A 20048-nucleotide genomic window follows, 5' to 3' on the forward strand; every position below is an offset into this window, starting at 1 on the left:
ATACAATATGTGTAATTGTAGTGTAAGCAAATGGTTATTATTAATGCCAAGTAAAAGGCGTGTAAAACACAAAAGCATTTAGATAAAACTTGCATGTATGTTCAATCACATGCTGCAGTATATTGTCATAACTATTCCAGCACACAGTAGCTGGTACGGTAAAGGTAATGTGACATGTTACACACGACCCTGTTAGCGAAGCGCTAATGTCTAGAAAAAAGTTCATTTAGCGTTGGTGGAAAAACAATAGACGTAAGAATGAAATATTAACATATGCAATTATGACATAAGTGACTGTATCTAACTGACTTCATGTGTTTTAGGATAATCCAGTCAGTGATCACTGATCAGGGGCTCATCTAAAAATCAACCAGACTGTAAACAATGACTATCCCCAGTCATTTTTTAAATATATATATATTCAAAAGATTTAGTAATTTAAATTAAACAAAAAAATGTTAATCATAGTCACAGAGCAGTTAAATTGCAACAGGAGTTTTAATTCAGCAGACGGATTCCAGATATGAAACGTTTTTTTGTCCCAGATGAAGATGAAGCCGGTGACGTCACTTACACTCACAAAAACACCAAACACATTATGCTGCCTTTGATTTTGGCTAAGTACGTTTGAATACATTTTTAATTTTACTGTATCAACAGGGAGGCATCATGGCCCACAAGAGGGCGCTGTTTACTGTGAGGGCAGCAGCAGCAGGAAACCAGCAGCAATAGTGTGCAATAAAATATGACTTATCATTGAATAATTTACATCAATAGATATGTTGTCATTTAATAGTGTAGTATGACCTTTACTAAAGGAATAGTGAATTTTGTTTGCCTCTTTGCTTTGACATTATTTTTTATTACATGTATTCTCTTTCTCTCCATTTACATGAGTTTTGAGTCCAGCAGCAGCTGATGCTAAAATATGAAATTATGTATATAAATGAAGAAAAGAAAATACATATAAGATGACTTTACAAATCCTATTATTTCACTAGTCAGTGATTTGTTTATATAAACCAGAGCAAACCATTTTATTAAAACATCTTTTTGTTTTCTACCTAAACACTAGACTTTTGTTCTTATTTATCGAACATGTTGGGTAACACTTTATTTGAAGGGGGTTGAATAAGACTGACATGACACTGTCATAAACATGTCATAAACACATGTCATGAACATGAATAAGCCTTCATGAATATTTATGACTGTTGTCATAAAGCGTCATTCGGTAAATTATGACACTTTTAATACAAAGTTGACATTATTCAAAATGTCTTTGTTATGACAACTTGACATTAACCAAGAAATCATTACTGTTTAAACTTTACCTTTAATAACATAAAGTTATCTAATTTTTAAAGTGCAATCAGTAATATTTTTATAACAAATTTGTATCAGTAATGATTTTTTGGTTAGTGTCAAGATGTCACAAGATGTCTGTGTTAAAACACAGAGTTGTGGTTTCCAGGAAGGTTTAATACTTGTCTCAATTTCAAAAATGTAAAATTTTATTTAAAACATATAAAACTGTATTTAAATCCATTGCTACACAATTATAGAAACTGGCTTTTACAATTGGAAATGAATAGCAGGATTATACAGACATATTATTGTCAATATTAATATTAATATTGATTTAAGAAACACAAAGTTTAACAGCTTTTCCTTGTTTTCTATGATTATTGGACACCATTTCCTTGAACTTCTGGGTTTTGGGGGTTTTTTGCATTTTTTTTGTTTCCCCATACATTTCTAGGTTGTCTGTTAGTCTGTTATTACATGTCTTGTTGCTGCGTTCACTTATGACCCTGAAAAAAACGTAGATATGAAACATTAATTTCCATGAGGTTCGTACAATGAAGTTGAAAACTCCTGCTTTTAAAAGTTTGAATTCTTGGAACATGAGAACATGTCGGCTCATAAAACAGTGAAAAATGTACATCTGGTTACATCCTCTTCCTGGGATTATGTAAAGAAAATTTCCCCAAATGTTTCTGGCTTCTACATCCTGGATAAATGATGACCTTTGTGAGTTCAGGAATAACATTAGAATATTCAAACTTCGTGAGAACATGTCACGCTACGTCCAAAATCATTTACACTTCTGTGGAAATGTTGTTTAAATGCATATTTATTTATTTAGCAAAGACGTTGTTGACAGAGTTCAGATCCAGGTGGATGAGCCGCTCCGCTTCATCACTTATAACCAGCTTACAAAACTTTTGTTATCCTGTTGATATCAAAAACCCAGAGTTATGTCTGGGTTTCCCTCCTGGATCTGATTCTCACTCAGCTTGATCTCAAATTACCAGAAGGAATGAATTCAGCCATTCACTCTACCTGCTTAACTTATTACCTATAATTTCACAATTTAAGATTACAAGACTGTTAAATAACTTCATTGATTATTATTTTTACATGTTGTGTTATTTCCTGTTTTGAAGCATTTCTTGTTCAGTCGCTGTTTTTCATATTTCCTTGACTGCTCTGCTTTTCATAGAGTTTCCTTGTTTGTTCATGAATAGAACTCATTACATTATATAATTAGCTTTTTCTTCCTGGTGAAAGTTCCTAACATTGGACTTACAGAGAATCCAGATGTACAAACTGCTTCCTTCTCTCATCAGAGTTCCTGTTTTTAGCTGCAGCATTTGAATATTGAAACTCTGAGATCAAATTCCCAAATGGAAAACTTTCAGATCTGGATGTCAAAAAAGTTTATTTTTGAAAAGACTCATAATCTAACTGTACATTTCTTTCATTGATAAAATGAAAAGTGTATTTCAATGATGCTTGAAGAAGAAGAAATTATTTAACCGTCTAACATTATCTGTTTCGTGAGTTTTAATATTATTTTGTTAAATTATCAAAATTTCAAATTGAAGGTCTTTGTTTTACTTTTCAGATCTGAGTTTTAACATCTGTAACTTGGTCATTTCATGAGCTTTATAGATCAGTGTGCAAAAATGTATTGAAAATATTGCAAAGCGGAATAATTTTACTGGATATTTACTGAAACTTTTATCAATTTCATCCACATTAATAACCTCAACAAAAGAGATAAACATTCGTTACTGCTTTTTGCTGCATCAGCAGATATGCTGCATAATAGAAAGATTCTTTAATGAAACCATCATCTCTATCTCTACTGAGAATTTAGATAATAATACATCATATATTCTAACCCTCAAATGTCTATGACCCTGCCTCGGCCTGTCAACATCTGGGCTCAGTTTTCTCCTGAGTTTTTACCCCTTGTTGAGAAAATAAATTTAAAATAAGCTAGTTTTAAAACTTAACATGTCTTGTTTCAAATGGCCTAAATTGTGGTTTTAAATCAGTGACTTATTCTGGCCTGTTGACCTTTATTTTACTTGTAGTTACAGCAGATGGTTTGCTAGGATCGTTTGAACTGCCTTTTGTCTGTGAGAAAACAATACAGTGGAAGTTCTGGCTTTTCACACGCATCTGTGAAGGGCTGTAAACACTGCAGGGGTTTAGGCTTCAGATAGAGGGTCAGAGATAGCTCCTGGTTGGAGGAGCAAAGATACGCCTTATTTGAATAAATTAAATACAAGAGGATAAAACTTTCTACACAGAAGTAACAAATCAGATTTGCTCTTGCAATTCTCCAAAGATGTCTTTGCACGTCTTTGCTTTTCTTTCTTTCTTTCCATTTATGTCAGGTAAATGAATGTATGTCTCCGTTGTTCTGCAGTTTCTGGTCTAAGTTTATGCATTGTCTTATATTGGATTAAACTCTGTAATTCTGTGACGTCAACACGCATTTCTGTTTTCCTTGTGGCTACACGTGGCTCGCAGAGAGGACCTGGGATCCAGTGGAAGAGAGAGCCAAACTTTTTCTAAAGTTAACCTATTTTATATATTTCTTCCTTAACACCCTCCAATAAATACCCTGGAGGTGGTTGGTCATCACAGCTTCCCTGATTAACCAAGGACCCTCAGCTTCCTTAAAACTTCCTGTGAAGGTTAGTGACTTTCTTGTTTGAACATTTGACACCAAATACTAGCCACAAATCTGCTTCTGCATTCTCAGTGGTTCCTGGTCCTGCTGCTGGTCATCCCATACCCCCATTCTAAATGAACCATTCATTTCTTCAAACTGTGTGCTGGCTGAAATTTTAGGTCTTCTGTTGTGAGCATTACAGAATAAATAAATCAGTAGATAATTTGGTGATTTATTTTCTTTTTTCTTTTTCTTTTTTTTTTTTTGCTTCATCATACAGGTTATGTGCCTTGAAAAAAACATAATTACATGATGCATATACATATGACATAAAACACAACATAATCTACATGAAATCATTTCCTTTCCTACATATATCAGCTGTATAACACATCACTTATTCTCCTGGTGGATGTTTAGAACAGATTAAATTAAACTTCTCTGTATCATTTCTTTAAACCATCTGTATTCTCCTTTTGTCTCCATGGCCCCTGACATGTCACAGTCGTCCATCGGTTAATTTTGGGCCAAGTTCTTATATCTGACCACCTCATCACTGACCCAGAACCACAAATCCAGAGTGCAGGTGTAGCTCAGTCCAATCCAGACATAATCAGTCGATGCCTCCTTGACTCTCTGATAATCCATGTTGGTGATGGTGACCAGGTCATGGTGGTGATCTCTGCAGTAGGTCAAGGCGTTCTCCCAGGTTTCATTTTCTTTTATCAGGATCACGTTATCTGTTGAAATGAGGAAGAAAAACATCTAGTCTGTTGCTTCATTCTGGTCATTATTGTAAATCCATATGTCCTTCCATCCTTGTCCAGAAATCTACATGCAAATATAAAATGACAACTTACCATCATAACATATGAAGGGTTTTTTCTTGTTGCAGTTCTCATTCCTCCATCTGCCTCCATCATCAAACACAGTCATGGCACATTGACCACTGTTGATTCTCTGATTATTAAACTTCAGATTCCAATAAATATGTACTCTGCAGTTGTTAAATTTAATCCAATGTTCACTACATCCTGTAGCTGCTTCTTTCCACTGATCAGGTCTGTGTGTTTCTCTCTCTTTTTTTTTTCTACTTAAACACTAAACTTTGTTTTCGAACATGTTGACTTAGTACTGGGCTCTTTTAGGAATAATATATTCTGATAAGGAAAATACAAAAACATTTATGAATGCTAATTTATGTTTCTCTTAAAATTCATTACTAAAATGTTGCACTAAAGAGTTTAATTTAGTGTTATTGTTATTGTTCACCATTATGAAAAAATTGCTCTGCAACAAGTTCTACTGTTAATCATGCCAAATATCAAATGTTTGATATATTTGATATTTATATAGATGCTTTCAGATTCATATCACTATTTTGTCCACACTTTAAAATAACAGACACTGGAAAACTTTGTTTTTTTACCAGTTAATTAAACTGATTCTTTAATTCAAGATTGTCAAGAATGCATCCATACTTTACAGAAGAATGATCTCCATAATGTTAAGGAGAGACTATTACATCAAATTATGCACGGATATATACAGGCATCATATAAGGCAGTTTAGAAAGGAAAACAACATACACAAGACCTACAAGAGTTTATCCTGTATAAATCTGAACTTTGCTTATCTGGACTGGTAAACAAAATTTACAGGACTGTAAAAAATAAACTAAATGTTATTTATTTGCTGGAATACAAAAACAAAGGAAGCATCACAGCAGCCACTTTCATTAGCTTTCTGTCACCATGGAGTTTGTAATAAAAGCTTAACCTTAAAATGTGTCTAATTAATTTTAAGATCCCTTTGAGTGACAACTCACCATCATAGCAGATGAAGGGTTTTTTCTTCATAGGTGAAATAAAATGTGTATTTCAACAAAGTTCTTAAACTGTTTTAAAAAGCACAATCAGCCAAAGAAAAACTTAAAGCTTATGACAGAAAAAATTCAATTTCTCTGTGTTATTTCTTTGGAACCACATGTGTTGCCCTCCTGCCTCCATGGCTCCAGATATGTCACAATCATTGATCTGTCCTTCAAAGGTTGCATTCTCCTTACAGACCCAGAACCAGATCTTCTGCAAGCAGCTGAAGCGCAGACCCAACCAGACAAAAGGAGTCGATGCCTCCTTGACTTTCTCCTGGATCCATATCTGTTCATCCATGTTGGTGATGGTGACCAGGTCATGGTGGTGATCTCTGCAGTAGGTCAAGGCTTCATACCAGCTTTTGTTTTCTTTGATCAGGATCACTTTATCTGTCATAGGAGTAAAGGGAACAAACAATTCATTGTTCACACCTTTATTCATCTTATTATTCAGAAATCGTGGCAACTACCATTATTTTACAGAAAACATGGATGTTAGAGTAAAACGTTTGCTTTTTATGTATCACGAATGTGGATATTATTTGAGAATTAAAAATCAGTACTTGCTAAATAAAATTTGAACCACTTTTGAAACAAGAATGCACAAGAAGAAACACACAGTTCTTTTAAAACATCTCACCATCATAACAGATGAAGGGTTTTCTTTCATCACAGTTCTCATTCTTCCATCTGCCTCCATCATCAAACACAGTCATGGCACATTGACCACTGTTGATTCTCTGATTGTCAAACTTCAGATTCCAGTGTCTGAAGGAGAAACTGCTTCCATCTGACCACATCCAGGTGTCACTGAACAGACCGATAAATATGTAATCTGATTTTGCAGTCATTAAATTTAACCCCTTGTTCACTTCTCCATCCTGTAGCTGCTTCTTTCCACTGATCAGGTCTGTGTGTTTCTCTCTGCAGTAACTCTGAGCTTCTGTCCAGTTCTTTGATTCATAAATCAAGTGGTATTTCTGTGATGAATCATTTTCTGTGAAATAAAAAAGTCAGAGCTAAAAACACTTTCATATGAAAGTCTTGAAGTAAACATTAATGAGAGGATCTAGATAAAAACAAAGGACTATTTTCTCACCACTATAGCAGATATAATTATGCTTTTCATTACAGGATAAATCTCCCCACTTGAGAAAAGAAGGGGAATCTTTCCATATCATCACACAGTTTTGGCCTTCAGATCCGAGATTATTTGGTTCATTTATACTTGTTTCCCAGTTTGTCTCACTTTCATTGAACTCCACTCCAGGCAGAGACCAGTGCCAAGATCTCTGTGTGTTTGTTTGATCATACAGACCAATCCAAGCTTCCTTCATGTCTCCAGCTGAGACACTGATGAGTCTCTTCATGTCCTTCATGTTAGTCACTGTGACCAGGTCAGTGTGTTTCTCTCTGCAGTACTGCTGAGCTTCAGTCCAGGTCTTATTCTCATTAATGTAGTGAAACTGATAGAACTGACAGTCCATCAGATGATTCTGAGCTAAAAACAAAAGTTTTAAATCATAGTACACAGTCAGCTTTATGTAGGGACACATTAAATTACAATGATTTCAGATAAAATCTCAATTATTATAATGAAGTATAAGAACTCACCCATTGCAGTAAGAAGAAACAAACTCCACTGCATATTTACTTTGTCCGTCTATTTTGGTTTAGAGATATACACTAGACAAAAAAAAGTAATCGAACAATGAATATATTTTTTAAAAATTCTTCTTAGTAATATCATTATTGAGAATATAAACATGGATATTATATAAATTTTTATATGATATCCAAACTTACATCTTTTTTTTTCTTTCATATGGAGTCAAAATGATCCAACAGCTTGATGTTTGGTTGTAGACCGTCCTCAGTGAAATGCTCAGTGCCTGATGTTGATTCTTGTTTTAGCACCGAGACTCTATTTGAATATTCAAACCTTAACAGAACATGTTTACATCCTGGAATCCAAAACAAATGTAATGCCATAGATGTCTGTTAGGTTATTTCTAAATTCATGTTTTCCAAAAGTTTGTTTTCATACTTTCACAGTTTAGATCAGAAAGACGTATCCTGATGGGCTTCAGCAAGATCTGATTGTTTTCTCTTGTCATTTATTTATAGCTCAATATAAAAATATCTTCATTTTTTTCCATCATCACTTGGTCCAACTCAGCCTGTCTCAGTTCCACTTAAGTTATTTGGTTTATCTCTGTAATACAGATATTCACAAATATGATAAATTCTGATTATTTCATCATTGGTCGTTTTCAGATTTCAGTGTTTTCATTTTATTTAAGCTATATAATGTAATGGGGACATAAAAATAAAGTTCAGCATCCTTCTGCCCTGCCACACCCTAATGTTTCATCTCCGTCATGGCCATTAAATCATATTTCTTCATTATTATCAACCAATGCTGCTCGTCTTCTTCACCTTCCTCCTCCCATCTGTCAGACTTTACATATTGTGTGCAGATTCAGTTTTAGATCTTGACCTGGATCAAGACTGCAGCTCGTTAAAACTGAACCTGTTCTCCTGACATTTCACACCTGTTTGCTCATAAAACAGAACTCATATTATAAACCCACTGTGTTTTACTTCCTGTTGAAAATTCCTCATGTAAGGTTGTTGTTTAAAAAGTCAAACAATATGCAAATCAGAGTTTACAGCCCTGGTGTACAAACTGCCAGTGGCGCAACTGCACATTATTCAGGTGGATGCGAAAGCATAAATCGGCTCCCCCCCCCGGACGGTAGGAACTTCAGGCTGAAAGTCCGACGCTCACCCCCCCCGAGGCGACGCTGCGTGGAGTGTAAAAATCGCTACATTTACCTCGTTATGTGCGAGAGGTGAAGGAGCGTGAGGCGCTGAACTGTATGGGAAAACATAATCGGCGCGACGCCCCCTCCAGACGGGGTTTTGGCGCCCCCTCTGGTGCTGCGCCCCTATGCGTTGCATACGCTGCATACCCCCTTTTTGCGCCTCTGCAAACTGCTTCCTTCTCTCGTCACACGTCTTTTTTTTAGCTGCTGCATTTGAATATTGAAACACTGAGCTCAAATATATTCACAAATGGAAAACTTTAAGAAAAACTCACAATATAATCGTATATTTTGGAGAATCAATTTTCATGGATTAGAAAAATTTGTGTTTCAATGAAGCTGGAAGAAGACAGAAATTATGGTATCTAAAGAATGCTGAGTTCATCGCCCCAGATTGTCTGTTCTATGACTTCTAATTTTTATCTTGTTAAATTGACAGAACTGTGACACTGGAATCCATTGTTTTACTAAATCGATCTGAGTTTTAATGGGATAAATGTAGAAGCAATGGAGAGCAGTGAACAAAATGTATTGAATCTGGTGCTGAACAGAATATTTTACTGAAAATCCATCAGTTCCATCCATATTAATATCCTGAAGAAAACAGCAAAACCCTTTCCCTTGAATATGCTGCATTAGCAGACACATTGCATCATGGGATCATTCTTCCAGCCACTATTATTGTCTTTATCTCTACCGGGAATAAATATATTGATAAATCAAACACTATAACCCTCTGATGTCCCTGCCCCGATGTTTAAAATGTGGTGTTTTGTTGCTAGGTAACCTAATTTATGCAACAATTTATGTTCAATCTAAATTGTGGGCAAAATGTTTACTCTTCCCTATTTCAGCTTGGCATCATAAGTCAGGAGAACTTTACAGAAACATATGAACTAAAGACAAGAAACCAAAATGAAAATTTATTATCAATTATGACTCTGCTGGTCCACATTTACTAACATGTTTTCTTTGTGGCAGTAATTCACAAAAACACATTAAACCTTAAGAATAAAAAACTCAATAAATGTTTGGTGATTATTTATTATCTTACAGCATTTAACATGATAGTTTAATATATTGATCAATAACAAGTGAGCGTTCTGGATAGCTAGAGATTATATACATGGATATTATTAGATCACATTTAAAACAAGCTGTTTTTTTTTTATCATTCTTCCTTACAGTTAGGGTTAGGATAGAAATATTGCTTTGAGTAAACATAATTTACTTGACACATAACGTTGTAAAACAACAAAATCCAAACAATCTACCCTGATGTAAAGCGTTCAATCTTTTCCTTTTCTACATATATCAGCATTCATATACAGCCTGTTTGAGAGAAAGTGTTATATGACATCATTTATTCTCCTGGTGGATGTTTAGAACAGATGAAGTTAAACTTCTCTGTATCATTTTTTTTAAACCACTTATGTTCTCCTCCCGTCTCCATGGCTCCAGACATGTCACAGTCATCCATCGGTCCATCTTGGTTCCAGTTCTCATAGCTGACCGCCTCGTCACTGACCCAGAACCAGACATCCAGAGTGCAGGCGTAGTGCAGACCCATCCAGACAAAAGGAGTTGAAGCAAACTGGGCTTCCTGCTGGACCAGTCTCTGCTCATCAGAGTCGGTGATGGTGACCAGGCCATGGTGGTTCGTTCTGCAGTAGGTCAAGGCTTCATGCCAGGTTTTATTTTCTTTGATCAGGATTATTGTACTTTCTGTTGAAATAAGGAAGACAAACATCTTATCTGTAGTTTTACTCAGGCCAGTGTTGTGGACTAATAGTTTGTCTCAGTTTGTCCATCCATCGATGTTAGAGGGTTAGTAATATGTGATTTCCAGGTACACAGTGTCATTTTATAGCATAATCAAGTACCTATGCTAACTCAAGTTGTGATAAAAAATGTTGTATGTAAAAGATAACTTAGAAGAAATTTAGTGTAGTAATAATGCCTTAAAATTGGGTCTCTGTTTTTTTTAAAAAAAAAAAAAAAAAAAAAAAACAACCTCCTGCTCTTTCTGAAACTCCACCTTCAGGAAGTCAACACAAAATGGCTCCTCTATTAACTCTTTAGCATTTTTCATCCACTTTTCACTGAGAAATAGCTTGAATGATGAACTCAGCAGATGTGCAATTCCACCAGGTATTTGCTAATTGCTGTTGGCTAGTCTGAAGGAGCTGAGTGGAGGAGTTGTGGGGTAGCACCAAACGATTGCTACAGGAGATTAAGGAATTTCTAAAACATGCATGGAGAAACAAGGCAACACTTCAAGTATGTTTCTGATGAATGAATAACATTATAAAATTATGTAAAATTGATTTTACATAATACTGCCCCTTTAAGAAAGTCTCTAACATATGGGCTTATCACAGAAACATTTGAATACCAACAATGGATCACACTTTAATTTCATTCCATAATACTAAATCTACTTTTTAGATATAAATGGAACCAAACCTTTGCAGGAAAAAAAAACAAGAAAGAAGGATTTGGTTTTAAAAAAATAATTTTAAGAGTCATAATTTTGATGAAAAAAAGCTAAATCAAATTCAGTACTTGTATGCATGGTGCTTATAAACCCAGAGGGGGAAACAGCAAAAAGAAGAAAAGTGAACTTGATCCCAATTGTTTGACCAGTAATGTACATGCAAATAGAAAACATCTTACCATCATAACAGATGAAGGGTATTTTCTTGTTGCAGTTCTCATTCTTCCATCTGCCTCCATCATCAAACACAGTCATGGCACATTGACCACTGTTGATTTTCTGATTGTCAAACTTCAGATTCCAGTGTCTGAAGGAGGAACTGTTTCCATCTGACCACATCCAGGTGTCACTGAACAGACCGATAAATATGTAATCTGATTTTGCAGTCATTAAATTTAACCCCTTGTTCACTTCTCCATCCTGTATCTGCTTCTTTCCACTGATCAGGTCTGTGTGTTTCTCTCTGCAGTAACTCTGAGCTTCTGTCCAGTTCTTTGATTCATAAATCAAGTGGTATTTCTGTGATGAATTGTTTTCTGTGAAATAAAAAAGTCAGAGCTAAAAACACTTTCATATGAAAGTCTTGAAATAAACATTATTGTGAGGATCTAGATTAAAACAAATGAGTATTTTCTCACCATTATAACATAGAAAGTTCTGCTTTTCATTACAGGATAAATCTCCCCATTTAAGAAAAGGGGAATTTTTCCATATAATCCCACAGTTTTGGCCTTCAGATCCGAGATTATTTGGTTCATTTGTTTCCCAGTTTGTCTCACTTTCATTGAACTCCACTCCAGGCAGAGACCAGTGCCATGATCTCTGTATGTTTGTTTGATCATACAGACCAATCCAAGCTTCCTTTATATCTCCTAGTGAGACACTGATGAGTCTCTTCATGTCCTTCATGTTAGTCACTGTGACCAGGTCAGTGTGTTTCTCTCTGCAGTACTGCTGAGCTTCAGTCCAGGTCTTATTCTCATCAACATATTGATACTGATAGAGCTGACAGTCCATCAAATGATTCTGAACTAAAAAAAACAAAGAAAACAGTTTTAAATCACATTACACCAGAATAAAACTTTTCTCATCCAATGATTTTATGAAGGCATATAGTCTCCATAATATTTATTCAGATCAACTTACCCATCACAGTAAGAAAGAACAAGTACCACTGCATGTTTACTGTAGTTTGTGTAGAGATCAACACTAGAGGAAAAGTCAACATCAAACAATGAATATAATTTCTAGAAATCCCATCCCAATAATAATAATCTACATGTATAAACTGTTATGAAAGACAAACTTACATTTGATTACGTCCGTTCACAAGGATTCAAAATGATCCAACAGCTCGATGTTTGTTGACCGTCCTCAGGGAAATGCTCAGTGCCTGACACTGATCTCTTGTTTTAGCACATAGACTATTTGAATATTCAAACTTTCAAAAAAAAAAAAAAAAAAAAAAAAAACCTATGCTGATTATTTGCGTCATGGAATCCAAAACAAGTGTAATGTCAGCTTAGGTTTCATTACAAATTTTTGAAGTGTTTTTGTTTTCTTTCTTTTCCAGTTTAGATCAGAAACATATGGCCTGCTGTGTTCTGCAAGATCAGAATATTTTTTTGTCATTTATTTATAGTTCAGTTTTTTTTGTTTTTTTTAAATTGCTTCATCGTCATTTGGCCCAACTTAATTTGTTTCAGCTTAATATTTCAGTTATCTTGATTTAATGCTGTAAAACATTTTTGGAGGAAACACAGAATTTTAAAAAGATGATTGTTTTATCAAATTATTCTTTTAGGTTTCGCCACACCAAAAAGGAAAAGTTGTGTCAGATAAAAATGTTGCACATTATTTTTTTTCACTGTTTTGTTGACATGAATGCTACTAAGAACAACTTTGCTTCAATAAAAAAGACAAAGCATAGCTGCAGATTGTAGGGCATTTTAAAACTTAAAAATATCAAGATTGAACTTCTTTCTGAGAATATTTTCTTCAGTGACATAAACATTTTATTTATGTTAATGTCATACAACATGTCTCACCACTGAAGACATTTTGATATCACTTTGCAGTTGTGTTTTTTTGTTTTTTTTTAATCAGATTCCTGTTTTTTAACCAATCCAGTTCCAGCCATAAAACAAACTCATCTAAACCCAAAGGTGTCACAAAGTAACAGCCTCAGTTTACATCCTGCTTGCTTACATTGTGGAATTACATCCGTTTAAAAGGTTTTGTAAGAAATAACCAATTTCTCGGTTTTCAGTCCAACATGGAAAAATGAGTTTCAAGTAAATCAGCAGTTTTAGGCTAACATTTGAATAAATAGTGTCTAAATTCAATATACCTGATAGTAACCTTTTTAAATATTACCAGCTGAGAAGTTTTATTAGAACACAAAATCAAAAATATGTATCCCCTCATTGTCTACCATACACAAAATATTCAAAGTAAATTTTGCGAAACTAAACACACTGATGAACCTGATACGGCAACACTCTGACCAATAATGAACACAAAGAACTGAGTATGGCAAAACAGGTCTGAACATAAATAAGCAAAAAAAAGATTTAAACACAAAAGAAAACCAAAACCCAACAAGCCTGAAACGACCGTGTTACTACTATATGTCTTACAATACTAAATAAATATAATTAGTAGTATTAGTTTTATCATTTCAAAAAAGCTCAGATATGACACAAAAAAGCCACACATGATATGTGGAATAAATGTGAAGTGCACACTCATATCAGTTGTGTCTGGCAATGGATTGAACACCAATGAAAATATGACAAGTGGTAAAACAATGCATTTAAAGAATTTACAGATTAAAGAACCCTTCCCTCCACAGTTAGTGATTCTTGAGAATAGGGACAAAACAGGTCCTATGGATAAAGCATGAAATTTGAATAAAATATACACAAAATATATTTTTTTCAAATATCTAACTAAACTAACCTGGGTCATGTGAGCACAACAATGTATATTTTTCTTTTTTTTGCTGAATATTTTTTTATTTTAAACATTGTAGTCGGTGGATGATGCCTGTAAAAGCCCTTGTCCAGGAGCAGAACTCAACACATTCTTATAGTTTAAAACAATTAAAGAAATACTAAAATTATATATTATGACAATTAAGTATAAGTAGTCATATAAATAATTATAAAAGTATTGATAAATTGAATTAAAAATAATTTTTAGATATTTTCCAACTCCGTTGAAATTTGTCCTTAGTTTTTGTCAACACCGTCAGAAATGAAAAGAATGCAAAAAAATCAGGCATTATTGGGGGGCACCAGAACTTCTGAGGACCCCATGACGTTGTCTTTTCTCTTCCTTTGCTAGGAGGGCTAGTTAGCTCCGGTTAGCTTAAGTTATTCTTTAGTTTTTTCTTCTGTTTTATTCCTAAGTTGTTTGTCACAACCATGATGTGTCAACTCCATAACTGACAATTTACAAAACTTTGATGAAATTTTGCGAAATAAAAGCTTAATTTTGGTAAACTGTAAAGATTTCATGGACCTGACGAGCTACAATATGGCCTCCTTCAGAATAACATCATATAAATTGAGGTAGTTTGGCATTTCGTCAACTCCGTCAGATGTCAACTCCATCAGAGTTTTTCTGACTCTTTCAGTGAAATTGTTGTCAAATCTCACTTAATTGTGCAACTAATTCATTTTAATGTATTTTACATGAATTGCATTACTTCACATGTACCAAGTTTTTCATTTTACTCACTAGTTTGTCACCACCTTCAGTTCTGTGTCAACTCCGTCATGCACTGTCAACTCCATCAGATGGACTTTTTCTTGTTTTTTGTTTTAAATAATATTTATTTTATTTCTTGAGAAGCATTTGTCTGTAAATTGAGTAAAAATATCACTAATGGGGTATTTTAAAAATCATTTTAGATTTATTTTTGTCAGATGGTGATGACAAAGTTCTGGGTCAGGTCGATTAAAAATGTAATTTTTTTTTAAAAATTCGCAACTGGGAGCCTGTACCTTAGCATCTTCATATTTTCTAAACATTATTTGTCATATTTGCATACATAAGGTTGAGAAATAATAAAAAAAAAATATGGGAAAATTAAAACCCATTTTGTCCCTATTCTCAAGAATCACTGTTACAATAAACTGAAGATTAAAAAGGGCCAACAAACACTTGTAGATTTAAGTATATTATTGCCAAAAAGGAGTAATGGCCAATTTGTGAAAAAGAAAATCAAAGATAAGCAGCTGGTTTTCTAAATTCTCTACAATCTTTATAGCAGAGAATTGATTATCAGTGATTCTTGAGAATAGGGACAAAACAGGTCCTATGGATAAAGCATGAAATTTGAATAAAATATACACAAAATATATTTTTTTCAAATATCTAACTAAACTAACCTGGGTCATGTGAGCACAACAATGTATATTTTTCTTTTTTTTGCTGAATATTTTTTTATTTTAAACATTGTAGTCGGTGGATGATGCCTGTAAAAGCCCTTGTCCAGGAGCAGAACTCAACACATTCTTATAGTTTAAAACAATTAAAGAAATACTAAAATTATATATTATGACAATTAAGTATAAGTAGTCATATAAATAATTATAAAAGTATCGATAAATTGAATTAAAAATAATTTTTAGATATTTTCCAAGTCCGTTGAAATTTGTCCTTAGTTTTTGTCAACACCGTCAGAAATGAAAAGAATGTAAAAAAATCAGGCATTATTGGGGGGCACCAGAACTTCTGAGGACCCCATGACGTTGTCTTTTCTCTTCCTTTGCTAGGAGGGCTAGTTAGCTCTGGTTAGCTTAAGTTATTCTTTAGTTTTTTCTTCTGTTTTATTCCTAAGTTGTTTGTCACAACCATGATGTGTCAACTCCATAACTGACAATTTACAAAACTTTGATGAAATTTTGCGAAATAAAAGTTTAATTTTGGTAAACTGTAAAGATTTCATGGACCTGACGAGCTACAATATGGCCTCCTTCAGAATAACATCATGTAAATTGAGGTAGTTTGGCATTTCGTCAACTCCGTCAGATGTCAACTCCGTCAGAGTTTTTCTGACTCTTTCAGTGAAATTGTTGTCAAATCTCACTTAATTGTGCAACTAATTCATTTTAATGTATTTTACATGAATTGCATTACTTCACATGTACCAAGTTTTTCATTTTACTCACTAGTTTGTCACCACCTTCAGTTCTGTGTCAACTCCGTCATGCACTGTCAACTCCATCAGATGGACTTTTTCTTGTTTTTTGTTTTAAATAATATTTATTTTATTTCTTGAGAAGCATTTGTCTGTAAATTGAGTAAAAATATCACTAATGGGGTATTTTAAAAATCATTTTAGATTTATTTTTGTCAGATGGTGATGACAAAGTTCTGGGTCAGGTCGATTAAAAATGTAATTTTTTTTAAAAAAAATTCGCAACTGGGAGCCTGTACCTTAGCATCTTCATGTTTTCTAAACATTATTTGTCATATTTGCATACATAAGGTTGAGAAATAATTAAAAAAAAATATGGGAAAATTAAAACCCATTTTGTCCCTATTCTCAAGAATCACTGTTATACAAAAAAGCACAACTGTCATGTTGGGTTCTAGCCGGGTTACCCACATGCAAGAACACACTAAGAGAAGCGATATGAAAACAATAATATTTATTTGGGGAAAGGTGGTGGGGGTCAGGGGGAACAGTCCTGGAACCTGGGAGTGGAGGGAAACCGGTCGTCGGACTGTTGAGAAAAGCGGAGTGAAAAACTGGACAGATCCAAGGAAATAATTCTGAGTCTTTCAGAGAGTGCTTACTTGAAGGCGGAGTTGGGTCTTGTCGGTGGCGGCAGCTGGAGAAATGGGTTACAGTTGGAGAGCGAACAGGTAAGCCTTGTAGCTGGTGAGGGGAGCAAGCTGACATCTGAGCGGGGGTTCCGATGGCTAGCTCCCGGGGCATGAAGCGCCGGCAGGCCCAACCTGTGGCGAGACGCAGGGAATCCACGGGAAGGGACCAGGGAGGTGAGTGCACGAGGGAGGGCAACCGATTGGTAACACCAATGGCGTCGTGAAGAAACACAAGGGAAATCCAGACGGGAACGCTTGTCCACCTCGAGGAGTCTCAGGATGACTACAAGGAAACCTGACAGGGAGAACACAAGGAGCGATCAAAACACGAGTTCAATCGTAGAAGGCTTTCACTAAGGAAACGTTTACCAGTTGAGGCAAATACTCAGGCACTGGTATGAGAGGCCCCATAGGCCAAAACCTACAAACTCTCTTACACGTACTATCAAACCCTCTCACATTCGCTATCAAACCCTCTCACACGTACTAACAAACTCTCTCACATTCGCTATCAAACCTACAAACCCTCTCACACGTACTATCAAACCCTCTCACATTCACAGTCAAACCCTCTTGCACGTACTATCAAACTCCCTGACAGAGTTTGATTGCAACGGAAGTTATCTTAAAATTTCAGTTTCTGATTGGACCCCTGGCAGGCTTTTCAAAATAAAAGCGGACCTCCGGTTTATGTTTGATTCATGTTTCTCTCCTGCGGCTTTAAAAATGTAAAACTTTGTGTTAATTGATTTGCTAAATGTTAGAGCCATAAATAGAAATATTTAAGTTATTTGTAAGATGGTTTGTTTGTATTTTATAAAATTTAGTTAGGACGATTGATATTTGTTTAGGCATTTTTATTGTGCAATTTAGTTTTATTTTGAAAGGACTAGGGAATGAAACAGATATTGGATCTATTGCCATAACACTAAAGGAAATCATGTATCTGAAAATAAATTAAAACATATTATGTTGGCAAAAAAATCTGTAAACCACATATGTGCTACCTCAATCAAAATAGCTGACATTTGACATTTAACAAATCTTCCAGATTACATAAACAATACCTTACCAGGTACTTTTCTGACTTCAGGATGACACAGGGGCACCTATAAGACCAATTTTAACTGAGGTTGCACATATGTGCTTTACAGGATTTTTTGCCCACACAATATTTTTTTTTCAGATACATAATGTTTTGCAAATTAAAACCCTCTATGGCATGGCGTTGCCCTCGGGCAACAAACCACATTTCTGTACCTCACATTGCGCTGTAATTTTATTTTGGGGGGAATGATTTAAAATACCTCCAGACATATTTTTGTCCAAATAAAAGAGGTATTGAGGTTCTTGTGACCTTTTACTTAGAAGAGCAGCAGTCGTTTTTATGAAGAGGAGGTGCATGCTACACCTTGCCTCCTTGTTGTAAGTTATACATCACTTTTCTTCATGTTTAAATTTGGGTCACTCTAACTAAAATATTTTAATATCTGTAAGTATGTAAAGAAGCATTATAGATCATTTCAAGACATTTTTTTAAATAATTTATATGCTAAAACTGTGTTTTTTTGTTTGTTGCCTCAGGGCAACATTGCGCAGTTAGAGCCCTTTTGCTCAGACAATATTATTCTAATGTGATGATATTCAATTGACTACAAAATAATTATCAAAGCCGATTTTTTTTTACTTTATTATTGACTAACAGCAACATGAGATGGATGCAAGATCATTTCATGGACAAAAGGTGCATGGTTCATAAGCTGGGGTCATTCCCAATGAAAACATGAGGATCCATTGTAAAACCATTATTTCATTGTTTGTTTATCCTCAAAACTGACTTCAGTCCCAAAGGGTGAAGAGCTGGTCATCAATGAATGAATAATTTTTTTTTTCAGATACATAATGTTTTTTCCTGCATTCTTTTGGGAGCTTGTTGGTTCCTAATTACATATCAATCATAAAATCGGACCCTGACATCTCCCGGAACCGGATTTGGGTTTGTTGCCTCAGGGCAACATTGCTCTACCAAGGGGTCTAAAACGACAAGTTTTCTACAGTGATTATGAGAAATGAAATACAAATCAAACAAAAACTATATTCATAAAAAAAACTTTTTTCACAAAAATAAATCAGACATCGTTCCAACTCACAAAATATAAAATAAACAACTAACTTTCATTAATGAATGGTACATTTGCGCAAATTACTAAAACGAGCATTTGTGTGTTTGTACATGGGTATGTTTGGCAGAGTTAGAATCACTAAGGATGTTGAAATTAGTCTTTTTCCCTATTATATGTTAAACATCATGAAGGAATTGCTTGCTAATGTGAAAAAAAGTGTGTATCACATTTTTGGCACTTGATTACTGGCATACCTGGGAATCACCATCTGGTTATCTGATTATCTATGGGTTGTAGTGACCAGATTCATATCAGTGACAGGAGTTAGGGGTGCAGGTTATAAGAGTTTGTAGTTCTGATTTTTTTGGTAGAATTTGAGCCAAGCAAAGGACAACATTTCCACCAGCTCCCATATCTGGTAGATTTGGCCCTGTGTAGATTTTCAAGTTGTAAGGAACACCATCTGCACCAGCCATATGAAGTACCCTGCAGATCCGTATATTTGGGTTTAGCAGGTATTGCTTCAGTCTTTACCTGCCTTGGAATGGGGCCATTTCTTCATTGATGACCAGCTCTTCACCCTTTGGGACTGAAGTCAGTTTTGAGGATAAACAAACAATGAAATAATGGTTTTACAATGGATCCTCATGTTTTCATTGGGAATGACCCCAGCTTATGAACCATGCACCTTTTGTCCATGAAATGATCTTGCATCCATCTCATGTTGCTGTTAGTCAATAATAAAGTAAAAAAAAATCGGCTTTGATAATTATTTTGTAGTCAATTGAATATCATCACATTAGAATAATATTGTCTGAGCAAAAGGGCTCTAACTGCGCAATGTTGCCCTGAGGCAACAAACAAAAAAACACAGTTTTAGCATATAAATTATTTAAAAAAATGTCTTGAAATG

At 34.8% G+C, this 20048-nt stretch overlaps 2 protein-coding genes across 2 annotated transcripts; both read right to left on the reverse strand.

Moving 5' to 3' along the window:
• Positions 1-5389: 5389 nt before the first annotated feature.
• On the reverse strand, positions 5390-7712 carry LOC106906444 (C-type mannose receptor 2-like). Its single transcript, XM_088016098.1, has 5 exons — positions 7653-7712; positions 7461-7532; positions 6946-7347; positions 6487-6843; positions 5390-6236 (listed from the first exon to the last, which is right to left on the reverse strand). The coding sequence occupies exons 2-5, from the start codon at positions 7492-7494 to the stop codon at positions 5905-5907; spliced, it is 1125 nt and encodes a 374-aa protein (XP_087872224.1). The 5' UTR covers positions 7495-7532; positions 7653-7712; the 3' UTR covers positions 5390-5904.
• Positions 7713-9700: 1988 nt separating this feature from the next.
• LOC106906446 (C-type mannose receptor 2-like) lies at positions 9701-12927 on the reverse strand. The gene is made up of 5 exons (XM_014971724.2): positions 12482-12927; positions 12318-12380; positions 11810-12202; positions 11351-11707; positions 9701-10399 (listed from the first exon to the last, which is right to left on the reverse strand). The coding sequence occupies exons 2-5, from the start codon at positions 12349-12351 to the stop codon at positions 10038-10040; spliced, it is 1146 nt and encodes a 381-aa protein (XP_014827210.2). The 5' UTR covers positions 12352-12380; positions 12482-12927; the 3' UTR covers positions 9701-10037.
• Between the last annotated feature and the right edge of the window lie 7121 nt (positions 12928-20048).

The sequence above is a fragment of the Poecilia mexicana genome, unplaced genomic scaffold (genome assembly GCF_051168715.1).
Source record: "Poecilia mexicana isolate PSO_F unplaced genomic scaffold, ASM5116871v1 scaffold_18, whole genome shotgun sequence".
Taxonomy (NCBI): Eukaryota; Metazoa; Chordata; class Actinopteri; order Cyprinodontiformes; family Poeciliidae; genus Poecilia; species Poecilia mexicana.